Here is a 17,343-nt window from a genome sequence, read left to right on the forward strand (position 1 = left end):
ACATGAAAATAATAATATGAAGGCATTTAAGTTTTCACACAACACACAGGGTTTCTGTTGCTGGAATTGGAGGATTTTTACTGAAGTTGGAGGAGTGGCACAGGATCAAATACAAGCCATTTCCTTCAGGCTAGTTCAGTCAACTGTCCCAAAATATGCTGAATTTGAATAAAGGTAGAGGCACTAGAAATTGAATCGTTGCTCAGATTTTACTGCTGTTTCAGTCTCTTGATACTTTCATATACTATATAACCCTGTCTGATTGGTTCAGCTGAGTTTCTGTGCCTGCTCCTAGAAGAGCTTGATTAGGGTTTTATTAGTGGTCTTTTTCCTCTTGTAAGCGTCCCAGGTTGCTAACAAAGAACAAAGTTTCCTACACAGTGATGCTATTCTGTGGCTCCTCTCCACTTCTTTGTTTTGCATTAACTGTTGGCATCCACTGCCGAAATCCTCCTCTTTACTTTTAAAAGTCCTTCCAGTAGCAATTGGAAAGTCACCTCCTGCACTTGTAGATGATTTTCCTGCTCCCTCCCCCCATTCCCAAATCACAGGAATAATAGGATAGTATTTAACTGTAGACTGCCTTCACAGACTTCTCTGATTTCACACCCTACTTTACTCAGTATGATGCTGAGGGAGATTCAGTGTGTTCTGTTAGAGGAAACAGCTCAGTCTTGCAGCAGCTTCTTGAGGTGACAGCATGCCAAAAATATGTCACTCTTCGCCTAGACTGTTCTGAGTTAGTATTCATTAGACTCTAAACCTTTACCCACTTTTTCCAAGTTGCTCTAGCAAAAATTTTATAAGATTGTGTCACCACAAGCTAAATGTTTTCTGTAGGTCAATTTTCCATTAAAACAGTTACTACTTGTCCTTAGCAGTTTCTACACTGACATTTTGTTCACATTTTGCATAGTGTTTCAAACTGTTCTTCTCCTGCGTTTCCCTTAAATATTTCCATTTTCATTTTGTCTATGGCAGATGATCCACTGGTTTTACCTGACAGTGCTATATCTGTTGTCTTATTGTAGCTTTTGTGATTCATTCATATGCTAAATATTTTACATATTTTTTTTCCAGACCTGTTAATCTGAAACCAAGATAATCTTCAGGTTCTGTTCATGTTAAGGGGCTGAAAATTGTATCAGTTGTTATTCATGTTTTCCCTTCTATACACCTTTAAGCTATGGTGGAGAACTAATGTCATGTCCTCAAATAAATGTTTTCTTCTTAATTCCAATTAAGGTATTATTTGATATTTATACACTTTATCATCCGATACTAGCAATGTATTTTGTTCCACACAAGAAGCTGAAAAGATAAAACACATCAGGAGACTACCATTTATGAGGCTTTTTAAAGACAATTATTTTTTCCATCACTGGTATCATCATGGTAATTTTCTTCTCACCGGATATATAACAGTGTAATAGAGAAGGCTATTGACTGACATGAATTAGTGTTTAAAGCCTCTGCTATAAAACTGAGCCTTTAAGAGTGATCTGACTGAGGACAGGGCAAAGATTTGTATGTGGTAGGGATAAAGACACTTTCAGGAATAAGCTACAAATGTTGCAAAGACTGGAATAGGAAATGGAAGCAATCTTGTGTTCATTCCAGATTCTTGAAGGGAAAGAGTGATAAAAGAACCAGGGGGAATAGTGGAGGGGCATTTACCTTGAGGAAAGTATTTATTGGGAATTGTGCCCGTTGCTTACCAGTAATTGCCAGTTACAATGGAATTATTGTGGAACTAATTGATAAAGGGGTACTTAGGAGCTTGAGATGAAACTTGGAATGTTGTGCAGGATGCAGTGCTTTTACCTTTGATTGAAGTCTAGCAAACCTGTTCTGGTAAATGTGTACGTTAACTGAAAGAGATTATCCTACTCTAAGTGAAAAATTTATGAAAATGTTCACCATAGTGGTCTTTTATTTGATAGATACACATAAGAGCTATGAAGCCACTCCCATTCCTAGTTGCCATTATAGTAGCTCAAGTGATAATAAAGGGTCAAGAGAAGAGTTCTAGTCTCTATATCACCTTCTGTTCTTTGAAATACAACAAGCTGGAGATAAACACAGCATCACTTACCTGATTTTGCATCTTCGGAAGACATCATAAATAATAGTCTGAATTAATAGAATATGGTTAAAATCAGGATATTTTTGTCAGAACGTTTTTTTTTAAGATGGCTTTCTTTAATATCTTGGCTTCAGTTGGCTAGTGTGTTTCATAGAATCATAGAACAGTTTGGATTGGAAGGGACCTTTAAAGGTCATCTAGTCCAACCCTCCTGCCGTGGGCAGGGACATCTTCAATTAGATCATGTTGCTCAGAGCCCTGTCCAACCTGACCTTGAATGTTTCCAGGGATGTGACATCCACAACTTCTCTGGGCAACTTGTTCCAGTGTTTTACCACCTTCACTGTAAAAAATTTCTTTCTTAGATCTAGTCTAAATCTACCCTCTTTTAGTTTAAAACCACTCCCCCTTGTCCTGTCACAACAGGCCCTGCTAAAAAGTTTGTCCCCATCTCTCTTATAAGCCCTTTTTAAGTACTGAAAGGCTGCAATAAGGTCTTCTCGAAGCCTTCTCTTCTCCAGGCTGAATAACCCCAACTCTCTCAGCCTTTCTTCATAGGAGAGACGTTCCATCCCCCTGATCATTTTTGTGGCCCTCCTCTGGACCTGCTCCAACAGGTCCATGCCTTTCCTGTGCTGAGGGTTCCAGAGCTGGACACAGTACTCCAGGTGGGGTCTCACCACAGCAGAATAGAGGGGCAGAATCACCTCCCTCGACCTCCTGGCCACGCTTCTTTTAATGCAGCCCAGGATATGGTTGGCTTTCTGGGCTGCGAGCTCACGTTGCTGGCTCACGTCCAGCTTTTGGTCCACCAGTAGCCCCAAGTCCTTCTCGGCAGGGCTGCTCTCAATCTCTTCATCCCCCAGCCTGTATTGGTACTGGGAGTTGCCCTGACCCAGGTGCAGGACCCTGCCCTTGGCCTTGTTGAACCTCATGAGATTCACACAGGCCCACTTCTTGAGCTTGTCCAGGTCCCTCTGGATGGCATCCCGACCCTCAGGCGTGTCAACCGCACCACTCAGCTCGGAGTCATCTGCAAACTTGCTGAGAGTGCTCTTGATGCCACTGTCTATGTCATTGATGAAGATATTAAACAGTACTGGTCCCAATACGGACCTCTGCGGGACACCACTCGTCACCGATCTCCATCTGGACATTGAACTGTTGACCACTACTTTCTGGATGCGTCCATCCAATCAATTCCTCGTTCACCATCAAATCCATATCTCTGCAGTTTAGAGAGAAGGATATTGTGGGGGACCATGTCAAAGGCCTCAGAGGCCCAGATAGACGACATCTGTAGCTCTTCCTGTGTCCACTGATGTAGTCACTCCATCATAGAAGGCCACTAGGTTGGTCAGGCAGGACTTGCCCTTGGTGAAGCCATGCTGCCTGTCTCGACTCACCTCCCTCTCCTCCATGTGCCTTAGCATAGCTTCCAAGAGGGTCTGTTCCATGATCTTCCCAGGCACAGAGGTGAGACTGACTGGCCTGTAGAAGATCTTTAGGAAAACACGAACATTGCCACCATTAATTTAAAAAAGTCACCCATGTGGTTCTTTAATAGCAAAAGTTCATCTCTAAATGCAAAAATACGTGATGACTTTCTTCAGTTTGGTTGCTAATAAGGCCCACTTAAGTCCTGGAGTGGGAAAGCGGCATTTAAAGCAAAAATGTAACACTCTTAGATTTGTGTAATTTGTGGTTGTTTCATGGAGCTGCTGTACGTGCCTGGAAGGGTGTGGCTCCTCCAAACAAGAAGGGCTCCTGTCACAGGGAGCAGCTTGAAGGGGAAGTTTAGAAGTGAATGTGCTTCCTGCATGAGAATAAAGCTGAAGTGGTTTATGAGTCAGCAACTCATAGGGTAGAGGGAAATTCTTTCTGTATGCTTTTCCAGTAATAAATACATATTAAGTAATATATGGCAGTATCACACTTGGATTCTGCTTGTTTTAATTTGGGAAAAATAAGACCAGAGGCTCATGCTACAGAGGATAAAATTTGCTTTCTTTAGTTTTTTAAGATCAATTTAATAACTAGACAGTTTGCCATTTGATTAGAGCCTACTGAAGGATTCAGCTATTTACTTTCATAAGCAACAAGGGAAGATGTCAGAAGTTCATGTATCGGAAGTACCTGTATGTATAAGAAATTACTGATGGCAGTAACTGAGTAGTAAAGGCTTGGTAAGTTCTATTAGCTGGATACCGTGGCTCTACAAATTAATGGAAAAAAAGAATGCATGAATTTTACTCTGAATTAAACAATAGTGTTTTATTCAAAACTTTTAATTGAAGCCATCTGCTTCTAGAAGATGAGCTTTAAGACAAAAGTTTTGAATTTGAGCTAGAAATTACTGGGAAAGATTCTATGGCTTGTCTCAAGCAGGAATGAGGACTAAATGAACAATGGTCTTCTGCAATTTAAAAATCGTTCAATTTCTTTTCTTTTAATGTAATAATCTAGTGAGCAGTATTTTGTGTTTAAGGCAGTATTGTTTCATCTGACAGGATAACATACAGGCATAAATCTCACGTGCATGTGTAAGGTACTAGCCTTTACCTGAAGTTGATGGTGCTCAATTATTTCTGTAAGGGAGCTTTTAAGAGAGTATGTTTTTAAGTTAACAAAAAAGTAAAATCTTACTGTCTCCAAACACAGATAGAGTTACAGGCGGCTTTATGTGGTGAATGTGGCAGGTCAGCCACTTTACAGGAATACAAGTCTTCAAATTCGTGATAAGTATGTTGTTTTCTGAATAAGTATAAAATGCTTATTCAATAAATACAGCAAATGAATTCCACAATTTTTTTTTTATTTTTCAGCTGGAACTTAGAAAAAAATATGATTTAAATTCTTTTTTTCAGGTATTAAGTCTTAAAAGAGGTACTTGTTTTCAAGAAGTGCTATGGACGACATGAAAAAAGTTGATAACAGCTCTTGCAATGATGGAGTGCTACTTAGAATGGGCCTCAATGATAACAAAGCTGGAATGCAAGGTTTGGACAAAGAGAAAATCAATAAAATCATCATGGAAGCTACGAAGGTTGGTTTGATTACTCTCTTCCTGGTGCTTTGTCTGTTGTCCAGTATCATAAGGCCCTCTTCCTCCCTTCTCCAAATTTTATCCCTCACGTATAAATGGAGGGCAGCTTCTAAGAAGGAATGCTTGTGTGGGGAGAAAGGTGAGGAACTGTAGCTTAGGGTACCATAGGGTGCTGTTGGATTCATCCACAGGGAAGTGGAGCAACACAGCTGAGTACGTCCTTAGGTGCTCCCTTTTTGCCTGAAGCAGTACATATCACAGCATTGTCCAGCAGTAATTGTGAAGGTTTCAGCTTCCTTAGGCCTCTTGTTCTCCCCTTTTGCATTCCTTTTGTCCACCCCCCATCATTAATCAGCCAAGCAGATCTACCTTTATTGGTCACCTTCCTGTAACTGATGAATTTGATGTAATGAGGTTTTTCTAGTACTTTCAGTAGAATTTCTTTGTGCTTACTGCCTGTCTTCCTGACTTTCTTCTCAGTATTCAAGAGAGGTGGCCAGCAGCGTGCAACTTTGTACCAAAGATCCACAGAGGACCCCACAAATCTACAAAGCATTGAAATATTAGTCCTCTAACTTGTTATCGGAAAGTCTTCACATAGAACTATATGGGGATAATAATATGCTTTATTTGAGCAACTCTGAGTTTTCTTACTTTTCCTTGCACAAATGTGTATTTCATTTGGTGTTGCTATGTCCCTAAATGATGTGCTTGATATTCTGCTCATGAATTCTGTGTTGACTACTACTGCTCTGCGGTAAATTGCAGGGGCGGGGACAGGGGGAAGAAAACATACTACAAACAGCTCTTGTTTGGCAAACTCTTTTTTGCTTGCATTTTCACTTTGATGATACTTTATATGCTATCGAGCCCCTTACTGGTTAGATGTTTCTTCTACTTATTCTATTCACTCTTTCTTGAAAACTTAGTGCTTTGTCACACATATCCCTAATAATGATATTTGGATAAATTATTTTCTCGGAACAGTTACCATTTAATTTCCTTGTATGAAATAGAATGAACTGTAAAATAGGCTTTCAAAACTGATATAGGCCATATATTTTCAAACGGATATGAAGACATCTATTTCTGTCAAAAAAAGCAAAAGAATATAAATACCAGATATAGCTTGAGAAATCTGAAAAGAAGCATTGATTCTTTTTCTTAAGCTTTTATTTCATCTTCAAAATTACACCTACAAACACTACCCACAATTGTATTACAACAAGATTTTTATAGCATTTAAACTGTGAAATACTGCATGACATGTAAAAAAACGAACCACTTAATAACAGTCTGAAGTATTGGGTTGCTTCCCACACCAACATTTTGGTACTTATTTCTTTCAGTGAGTCTCAACAAATCATGTTTGATTGCGGAGGGGAGAAAAGAGGACATGCGTGTCTGATATTGAAAGAAGATACACCCTAATTGCTTCTAATTAGAGATTTTTTCTAAGCAATGAGACATGACACATTACAGTCTTGCCATTCACCCTTTTTATCATTATTATAAAAGCGGATATTTTTGCTTTTTATATAAGCGCCTGATTCTTATTTGACTATGGCTGAATTCTTGGCATCAGTGACAGTTTGGTAGTCAGAAGCTTTGAGCTAAGAATTTGTCCACTTTTGCAGATTTTATCAGGTGGTTCAGTAAAAGATATTACCTCTTCCTGCAAATGTTACTTCTCTCATAAACTAAGCAGATGTTGCAAGAAAAATATTTTATTTCCTGGTTTTGAATTTTCCTCTTTTGTATTTCATTGTATGCCTTCTTTTCTTTGTTATGAGTCAGGAAGGGAAATCGCATTATATGTTCAGTATGTGATTGTTGTCTCTTTACGGTTTCATTACATCTCCTTTTATTCATTCCTTTTCTTGAAGGAGCAATTACATACTTGAGAGCAAGAGGGCTTTATTATACCCATTTCCTTTTATCATCCTCTTCCAAATAGTTTGTAATTCTGCAAAGTCCTTCAAGATGAAATGGTCAATGAAATACTCAACATTATAAGTGGGTTTGACTTTTACAATGTCATTATTTATTTCCATGCTGATTAAATGCTTAAATCAGATTTTTTTACAGTTTTATACTCCTTATTGTGGAGGTATTGCAAATAATAGTTTGACTTTTATCTACTATTTTGGAATTTTTGTTGTCAAGTGTTAGAATGAGTAAACATAGTAAGTTCTCTAAATAGTCCCTTATACACATCTGAGTATAGGGGATCTGAGAAGGAGAAATATATTTGTCATTTGAGGAGAGATGTAAAGCACCACTGGTCTCTCTTGTGTATCATTTATGTGAAAATCCAAAGTATGCATTAGAAACCATTACTGTGTTTTATGTTTTCTGTGTTTAAAGATCAAATGTGATGTTTATAGGAAAAGACAAATAAAAACCTTAGTGTTTTTGCAATTTTCTTCCAGGGTTCTAGATTTTATGAAAATGAACTTAAAAAAGATCAACAAGTTAACCAACGCATTGAAAAAATGATGCAGCTAAAAGAGAAAATTACAACACGACAGCTCTTGAAAGCACAGCTGCAGGTACTAGTCTTGTAAAGACTTTTTGGAGTAAATGGCGCATGATAAACATTTTGGTGTGTTTATTACATTAAATTCTGGTGATAAGCACAATGTTAACTACCATTTTGATGTTAGTTGTGCAAGTAAAAGTTCACAATGTTTTGATGATGTAATCTTAATAAATTTGCTAGAAGAATAGATTGTAAGATCACTCTGAAATGTTCTCTAAATGAGTAAAGCGAAGCAAAGTAATTCCTGTTCTTCCAAGTCTGATCAATTTTAAAGGGATGTCATTATTGTTTATGTAAAAGTTTTGTTAAATACTTTTACATAAGTATTAATAAGTTAATAGGTATCATAATAGTAAGTATCATATCAGTCTTGAGTTTACTTTCTGTTTTTATAATGTAAGTATATTTGTGCTCAATGGCCTGCAATGGGATGAGGGACATCACAGTTGTCAACTCTTCTGGATATAATTTATTCCTTATTTATGCTAATTAATGAAAAAATCATCATGGCAAGCAGTCATAAGAAATACGAGTGTCCTGAACTAGAAAGACGAAGAAGCTATTTCTCTTCTTAAATGCCAATGATAGGTAATAGTTTCCAAAGTATTACCATGTATGAAAGGTTGTTAAAAGAAAACAGCACCAAGGTTGCACACTAAGCATTCTTAGGCGCAACAGAATTAAAGTTGCTTGTAGAGGCTTAATTCCTTTCCTTTTTCATTTGTACTGTGATTCAGTCTTTAATTACATGATTGCTTGCTATTCTTCCCTAACAGGATTCCTGCTTCATTCAGTGCACAGTGCAGACAGTGTTCACTGAGTGAGCAGTTATTCAGTATTTACTGTTGTCCTCATTGTTCAATGGGTGGCCCCAAGCTTTATTTGTTGTACACTAGTCTAATCAAGCTTTGAATGCAGAACTACTGACTCCCTCATAGGCTTTTCTATTGTACACCACATAGTGTAAATCCTTTAAATTATTCTTGCAATTCTCTAGCAAAGTAGAGTGATATTTTTGTTTTGTAGATGAGGAGCTGAAGCACATGAAGACTAAACACATCCATTAATTTTGAATGCCATTGTGAGGATTGTAGGTCCCAAGTTTTTTCTTTTGTTCATTGCAGACTTACAAATCACTTCTGTAGATTAGGTGCCAGTATCTCAAATTTGTGCCCAGAAAAGCTTGCAATTACTCTCAGAGTATTTCTGAAAAGTTTGTTATAAGCTTATATGCCTCAATTCTTTTTAGTTAATCTTTAACATGGATCAGTTATGTCTCTGCTTGTCTGGTTCTATTTTTAGTTTTCTGGGGGTAGCTTTTAAGTCATTTAATTATGAAAAAATACTTCCATTTCCATCCTTCCTTCACCACAGAACTTTTCATTTTATGGAGAACAATCTTTCTTATAAAATGAATGACACAGATCCTATAAAATTAGTGTATGGTTATATAATTAAAGAATATATAGTGCATATAGTGAAAGCCTATACATTTTAATTGCTTTGACTACCCTCATGCTGTCTTTTTCTGAACTTGATTCTTTGATCTTGCAACATAATGTTATTTTCTTTTAATGTTTTGTATGAAAATTGCATTCTATAGAAGAAAAAAGAAGCTTAAAAAAAGCTTACTGGGACCTGAGTTTCAAACCCCATGTTTGAAATCTTTATGCCCTTGCTCAAATAGCAGTCGTCTTTATTTCCAGTGGAATAACTGTTAAGTCAGCTGCCATACTGCATGAGAACTGTCGTTAGAGGGGGATAACATGCACACTTTTTTGCTGGCTAATTTTAGATCTTTGCTGCTCTAAAAACATCTTGAAATCTTGGATTTTGGTTCCATCCTCTGTATGCAGATAAGGTCTCATTCATTATTGTTGTTGCCCTCATTTTTTCTTTACAACTTCTGACCCTGTTGCTCTCTCCTCTTCTTTCTTTTAATTTTTCCTATCCTGAATTTTCCTTTTCTTGTCCCACATCCACAGATTACCATCAGTTCTCTTTCCAAAGCAGTCCTTGTCTATGCCCCGCCAGTCTCCCGACATAGCTAGTCTTCATCTGTCTGTGTCTGATATCCTAAATGCCTCCCTCTTTTCCTGTCACTTACCCACCAGCTGCTCTTCACCAGGCCATTATTTCCACCTTTAACTTTGCAAATCTTATTTGTCCTATTTGGTTTTTTTAATATGTGCTGTGTGTTATTTAATCAGCTTCTCTAGGTCTTCAGATATGGATATAGTCAGCTCTCATTATCTTTCTTCTTCTTTATTGTTGTTGTCTATCAAGTTCTATAACTCTTCTTTTTACTGCTATCTTCTGATATACCATGAGAGAATTGGTTCTCCTAAAATTTTTAGGTGGGAGGTACTCCAGAATTACAAAGGTATCCATATATCTATTTCTATGAAAGCTGCAAGTTCTCATCTGCAGATCAAGTCTTGTTTGTAGGATGGTTAGAGGCTCAGATACGGCTTCCTAAGCTGGCAGTTGATGGAAGTGCTGTAGTGTAAAAACAAACAAACAAACAAATTCCCACTTACTGGATTTGTTGGACAAAATCCTGGTTACATGGTGGAAACAGTAATGTAAATAAAATGTAGAATCTGCAACGTAATGCTGTCTTCCTCACCACTAGCATGTGTATATGCCAAGGAATTTGTGAGGGTATTTCTCATATTTTTACAGTTTTCCTTAGAAGGCCTTCTTTGCAGAAGGGCATTTACCACCATTGATTTTGCAAATATCGGACATTAGAAAGTACTTGTAAATCTTCTTAAAACTGCCATTTCTGTGTACAAATATTTCTTTGTTTTTTTGGTTGTTTGTTTTTAAACAATCTGAAATGTGAAAGGTAGTTTGAAGTTTTCCTAATGAATCTCATTGTTGTCTTTTAAGGGAAATTATACACTGTACAGTATCATGTAATTCTTAATTTTTGAAAACTTTTCTGTAACAGTGTTAGATTATCCTAACAACTTAGAGTGGAATTGCTTGAAATTCAGCAGTAGTTAATAATATTTTGAAAAGTATCCAGCTGCTACCAGATTTGCAAACTGCTGTACTGATGTTTGCTATTTTTATCCGTATGGGTTTTATCCCAGATGTTTATTCTGTAAATAGTTACTATTGTCATAATATAGTATCACTGTTTGTTACCTCTTTACCTTGTCAGATGCTTTTACAAATGTAAAAGAGATTTTGAATAATCTTTTCTGTCTTACTTTGACAAGACAATTTAAGATAGAAAACTTGTATTTTGTATCGCGGGATAAGGAAGAATGAGAGGTTACTCTTTAAATTGTCTAAAAGTCACTATAAGCAAAATTAAACTTCTAATTACAGTTTGTACTTTTTAGGGTTTTTTTCACCTAGCTTAGAAATAAAAAATAAAAAACCTTAGTATCTCTTTTTATCTTCCAAGGAAAATTTAAAGCAGCTTTTAAAAACTTGTCAGCCTGGCTTGCCATAAGGAACTATACCATAACTTTCCTTATCTTACTAAGGAAACATTTGTAGGTCCCCAGAATTCTCTGAGTACCTCTGGGTGGTTTTTGTTTTGGCATATTACTTGTAACAGTTGCTTTTGCTGAAGAGTTATCTTTTTGTATTTCTGATTAGTTCACTGTAATTTTAATTCATTCTTTAGATGCATATGTTAGCTAATCAGTAAATATCATGTCAGAAATACATTTGGGGAGAAAAAGCAAAAAGAAATTTGTTATAAATATGATACATTGAAATACAGAAGTTAAGTAACTAGAGGAGCAATTGACACTATTAATTAATTAAGCAATTTGAATTTGAGCGTAACCTGAAAATTCTTTGTAAGGTATAGTTTAAAATAAGGATGCTTTTCATTATTATAGTGTGACTTGAGCCTTGCTGAATTAGTAGCGTAATGAAAATAATGTAAATTCCCCACTTTTTTTTTTGGTTGTTATTTGAATGGCTTTCCCCTTGTGCTTTTAATTTGTCTAAGCCAGTTTTCTTGGCCTCAGGGAGCATACTGTGCTATTCTGTATGGAATAGCCTAGTTTGAGGCCCCATTCTAGCCTTTCATCCCTCAAATCAACTTGGAACAAAACGGAGAAAAGACTTTGTAAATCATTACTCAGCAATTTAGTTGGAACATTCATAGCCACTTGCCTTGGTTCAAGTGTCTTCAGCTCCAAAGATGTGTTTTTGGATAAGGTTTTTATGTTTTTATTAAGTAGCTCTGTCGAGGGGAAAAAGAGAGAAACTGTCTTCAAGTAACTGTGCAAATTGCATGTAAACATTCCTCTCCAGGACTATAAACCCACTGCAATCAAGCCAGAGACATTTTTGTAACAGTATCTTGATGTCATGAATGTGTGTGAGTGTCCTTGTGTTTGCAAGCAAAGTGAACTTCGGTTTCTTTTCACTATTTGCATTTCTTGAGCTCTATTATGCCTATTTGTTGTTTTTTTTCCTAGCAGTAGCAACCTTTTGTTGTGTAAATAGAGGTTAGCATAGTCATTAATGTGGTTAGTTAGTCATAGTTTGACAGCACTTCCTTTTTTTCCTTCTTTTTTTTTTTTTTTTAATATTTTCTTTTTCGCTTCTAGGATGATGCTGTCAACATAGTCGTCTTAAATCAGTAGACCTGTCAAGTAACGTGCTTATGCTTTCTGGTGACACTTACAGTTCATACCTCATTCATAGTTGAAAGATATTTCAGAAACAAGCACGTGATCTGCAAGTCTTCCAGTAAAAGAATGCAAGCAAATTAATCACAATTAAAAGTATTTAATGGAGAGGTCTGTGTGCTTAGCCTCTGCCTCACAACACTACAGAACTGATGAAGCGGGTGTACTGCTCACAGTCTACTAGTAGACCATACATCTTTGACTCTTAGAGTGAGACACTCTTTCTGTGTATGGGCTTTTCTTTAAAAGTCACCTTGCAGTTTTGCTAGCAGTTCACCCTTACATGATGTGGATTCCTGTAACAGATGTTGAGGAATTTTTTGAAGGGATTAATAGTAGCTTACTCGGCAGTAAATTAACTTGTTTGTTTGAGACCTTATTTCTGACAAGACAAGGTAGATGGATTTGCCCTGTGAGCTGTTGGTCTTCTCTTCACCTGTCTAGGCCAATTTTCTGAAGTGTGATATCTTAATTCAGGAGTGTTGGAAATTCTCTAATAGCATGTTTTCAGTTTTTTTAAATAACCTGTATCATAGTAGCTAAAGCTGCATATTCAGTGGTCTTACAAAGTTTCTGTCTGAATCAGATGATGTATCTTTTTTTTTTCCCACATAGGTGGGGTTTTGTTGTTTGTTGGGTTGGGGTTTTTTCGTTGGGTTTTGGGTGTTTTTGAACCATTTGCTGCAGCAGTGTTCTCTCTGAGAGCAAGTTTCATCAGAAACTTGGTTGTGTTTTTTTTTGTTGGTGCTGGTTTGGTGGGGTTTGGGTTTGTTGTTGTTTTTTTTTTTTTAACGATATGCCAGATGCATTTGAGTTTTTAGGATCATCTGTACTGTTGCACTTCTGCCAGGTTAATAGTTTTTCAGTTATTGATTTATTCTGTTCAGATGGACAAACTTGTGATAGAACTGGAACAGAGCCGTAACCTTAACAGTACGATTGTACACATTGACATGGATGCCTTCTATGCAGCCGTGGAAGTGAGAGACAATCCAGAGCTGAAGGAAAAGCCTATAGCAGTGGGATCAATGAGTATGTTGGTAAGGCCGAATGTCAAGCTAATACAGAAATCAATTACGTGAATCTACAGCCTAATAAACCATACAATAATAACATAATATAATGTCACTGTTATATAGAGAATTTTTATAAGTGTGGAAAAAATAACAAAAATCATAGAGGAAACATCTGTTCTTAGACTAGACTATAAACTGGATTTTATTTTTCAGTAAAAGGTGTACTAATGAAAGTTTAAAGGATGTAAACAGATTGAAAGGCGGGGTGGGGGAATGCATATAAACTCTCAGCCTTGTCAGTGTTTTCTGCGTGGAGATATGTGATTAGAACTTGATTATTTAATACTAAACTTCAAGTAAAACTTGATTACTGAACACTAAACTTATTTAATCTCTCCTAAGTCCACCTCAAATTACCACGCTAGGAGATTTGGTGTACGTGCAGCCATGCCTGGATTTATTGCTAAAAAGCTGTGTCCACATCTAACTATAGTACCATTAAACTTTGAAAAATATGGCAAAGTGAGTAAAGAGGTAAGTCTGAAAGTGCTCTCTAAACAAAAGTCAGTGTACAGGAGAAAAAGTAGAGATTTTGGTTTTGACCATTTAATTTATTACGTTGCCTTTTGGGAAGATGCATTTATGACTAACGATTTTTCTAACAAGTTTTGCCTGTGGCACTAGCCAGTGCTCTAAAATATTGGCTATAACTTTAGTTTGAATGTAATTTAAAACTTAGGTGGGTTTTTTTTTAACCTTTGCCTATGTGATGTCTGACCCACAGTGCACAAAAAGGTGCATCAGCTCATGTGCTCTGCTGAGTTCCGAGGTCCCCAGATTTTTATTCAGGTGGTTACTGCAGTGTATGTGAACCTAGTGCCTGTAGAGTCCTTATACACTGATCTTAATGACCCCTGCAGTAAAATACACTGCTCAAAACCTGTTTAGTTCTCACTTGCTATTGATACCTTGCTACTTGTGAGAAGCAGTACTATAATTTTCTGATATCAATAAATAATTTGTTCTATAAATATCTGTAATATTGATTGGTCATCCCGAAGTTTCAGAGTACATTTGTTCACCTCATAATTGCATGTCAAGATCTGCTCTTACAGCAACATGGCTTTAAACTTTCACTATGTGTTTATCAAGGTTAGAGAAATACTGGCTGAATATGATCCCAATTTTATGCCTATGGGCCTAGATGAAGCCTACCTGAACATAACTGATCACTTGGAGGAAAGGCTGAACTGGCCTGAAGAAAAGAGAAGATTCTTTTTTAACACAGAAAGCACTACAGAAAAAGGTAAGTGAATTACTCTCTTTTCATGCCGTCACTTGACAATGAGAGGACAGATGGTTTCTTTAAGGGATCCTTGGCAGAATGATGATGGCACTAAATCGTAGTTACAATTTAAACTTTATTTTCTTAACAGGAAATTGTGATTAGTATAGCACAGAATTTACGATTAGAGTAGCACAGGATTTCTACAAGCATAATCAATGTAGTACAATCTGTAAGTAGTGTAATACAGAATTTATAATACAACTTAACTTATGATTTCTAATCACGTGGACCCTCTGCAGACTGGGTTGGATCTTAATATATGGTTTGCTGTATATATAACAATCATAATCTGGACTCGAAATCATGTAAAAGAATACGAGTCACTCCCTCAGACCTCGGAGGAAGCAGACGATGGTGGAGGCGTCCCTGGTCATGGGGGGGTCACGGCCTCGCTGTCCGGCAGCACTTCTGGTCCAGGTTCCCCCTTACGACTTGTCACTGCTTGGTTTTACAGGGAGTGCTCTGGGTGCCGTTACCCTTCCCTGTTCTGTGGCGGGGTCATCACCAACACCGGCTTGGCTGGGTGCCTGGGACCTTCAAGGCTGGCAAGGAAGGGCGTAGTCTGCCTGGTGCCCAGGAACCTTGAGGCCAATAGGGAGGGGAAAAAGAAATCTGTTTGGTTCATCTGCTTGGTGCACAGGACCTTCAGGGCCTGATAATGAGGGGAAAAGGAAGGAATACATGACCCTTTCGGTAACAGAGGATGGCTGCTTGCCTTATAAAATGGCGCTAGTTATGCTAACTGCATTACCAGGGGTGGGGAGCAGAGCATACCAGTCACACATGCATATAAAGTAAGCTTCAGATAAGCTGCACCCATTGAAAGTGTAGAATCTTAAGTCCTTGCATAATTCATCCTCCCAATACTCTACCTCTGATTTGTTAGTTTACTTCCTTTAGTACTCACCCGTGCAGAAGAGGTATGCTGACGATGATTTGGATTTGGAGGATTTATTTTGTTTTAACTTGAGTAAAAAGTGTGAAAAGTGTACTAGGTTTACTAAACCCAATTGCGTGTTTTAGGTGTGTATTTTTCTTTTACAGTTCAGCATGATAATTTTGCAAATAAGTAGTAATAATCTTATAACTTAAGGAAGTGTAGAATAAATAAACTTAGAGCTCTAAAGATTATTTGTATTTTGCAAAGGTGTTTCCTAAAATACTATAGTGATCCTGTACATCAGAAACGTAAGAAATTGTCTGCAAAGACAGTGTGCGTAAGCTCTAGTTACGTGATTATTTTACAAGACTAAAAATGTATAAAGTAATGAGCGCTGCTGGAGTTACAGTAAGGCTTAAGATATGACTGGATTTCACTTGGCTCTAGAAGATGGAGTTGGAACCACATCCATAACTGTATACCCAATTGGGAATAATAAAAAAGGAGGAGTCATACAAATGGTTGATTGATGCACAAGCCGAAACATTTATATTCTCAGTATTCAGAAATTATCTAAATAGCCATTAAGAGGATAATCAAGGATACACTCCTACTGAAAAGCATTAATGGAATAGAAGGAAACAAACTGGCATAGTCTTTACAAAATAAATAACACTGATGTGTAGTCATGTGCCTCTTCATACTTCTCTGACATCTTTGTTCTTCTGAAACACAAACAAGCACTCAGAATGTGAAATCGTAATAGGAAAGTTGGTAGAGTCAGCCAAAGGGCTGCTGACATTACTTGTTCGACCATGACTGCAGTTGAAAACAAGAAGCTTACCAGGCTGATGGTTCTAGAACCAGATATTCCAGAACCCTCATTTTCTTTGGAGAATATTGAAAAAACTTCTGCAAAAGATTTTTATTTCCACAAAAAAAAGGAGCATCTGACCTTCACTCTGATATGAAACAAAAATAATGCCAAAATTTTGATGTTTATCTGCTGCTACAGCAACAGACCATTAAACCTTTGCTTTTCTAGAAGTTATGTCCAGTCTCCTAGCCAATTCTTCCAATCTCAGCCAAGCTCAAATCATATTAAGAACAAAGCAGTTATGACTCTCCTTTCTTCAAAAAGCAATGCAATCGCTTTGGCTAAATAATTACATTTTTTTTTTCCAAACAGGAAAAAAATAAAACTGCCAATGAACTCTCTTCAGCCACTGCAGAAGGAAATCAATAAAGTATATGTTTTATATGGATAGATTAATTGTTTGTGTTTCTATCTAACGTAGATAAAGATGATATAAATGTATCTGCCAAATTTAAGGAAGATGGATACTCTTCTTCACCGGTACTGTTTGAAGACAGTACACCTCTGATGGGTGACCATCCTGAACAAAGAGATCAATCAGTGGAAAATTCGGTTGTTTTTGGAACTTCTGCAGAGGAAGTTGTGAAGGAAATTCGCTTTAGGATTGAGCAGAAAACTCAACTGACGGCTAGTGCAGGTATTTAGACACATATGAGTAATAATAATGCTTTGTATTTCCACAATGTCTTCTACTCCAATCTCAGAGGGCATTAATTAAGAAATTAGCATTGCCACAGCATTCTTGTGCTGCAAAGAAATATGCTCTCATTGCAAGTCTGCAAAGACTGTGACTTTCAAGTGTTTCAAGAGATGTTATGGCTATCAAAGTCACTCCTGGTTTTGGCTTTGGTGGGTTTTTTTTGTTTGTTTGTTTTTTTAAC

The 17,343-nt window shown here is 37.1% G+C and overlaps 1 protein-coding gene across 9 annotated transcripts in view; it reads left to right on the top strand.

Annotated features, from left to right (window-relative positions):
- Positions 1–17,343, top strand: part of POLK (DNA polymerase kappa) — a 38,160-nt gene that overhangs the window by 7,923 nt on the left and 12,894 nt on the right. For 5 of the 9 annotated variants that reach the window (XM_075136754.1, XM_075136753.1, XM_075136756.1 and 2 more), the window contains exons 2-7: positions 4,954–5,132; positions 7,565–7,684; positions 13,208–13,381; positions 13,760–13,891; positions 14,510–14,663; positions 16,884–17,099. In XM_075136754.1, the coding sequence (XP_074992855.1) occupies positions 4,995–5,132; positions 7,565–7,684; positions 13,208–13,381; positions 13,760–13,891; positions 14,510–14,663; positions 16,884–17,099 (934 nt within the window). In that variant the 5' untranslated portion in view covers positions 4,954–4,994. The remainder of the gene's footprint in view (positions 1–4,953; positions 5,133–7,564; positions 7,685–13,207; positions 13,382–13,759; positions 13,892–14,509; positions 14,664–16,883; positions 17,100–17,343) is intronic. The other 4 variants (XM_075136759.1, XM_075136760.1, XM_075136758.1 and 1 more) reach the window with 1 other exon arrangement.

Source organism: Calonectris borealis, chromosome Z, assembly GCF_964195595.1.
Source record: "Calonectris borealis chromosome Z, bCalBor7.hap1.2, whole genome shotgun sequence".
Classification (NCBI taxonomy): domain Eukaryota; kingdom Metazoa; phylum Chordata; class Aves; order Procellariiformes; family Procellariidae; genus Calonectris; species Calonectris borealis.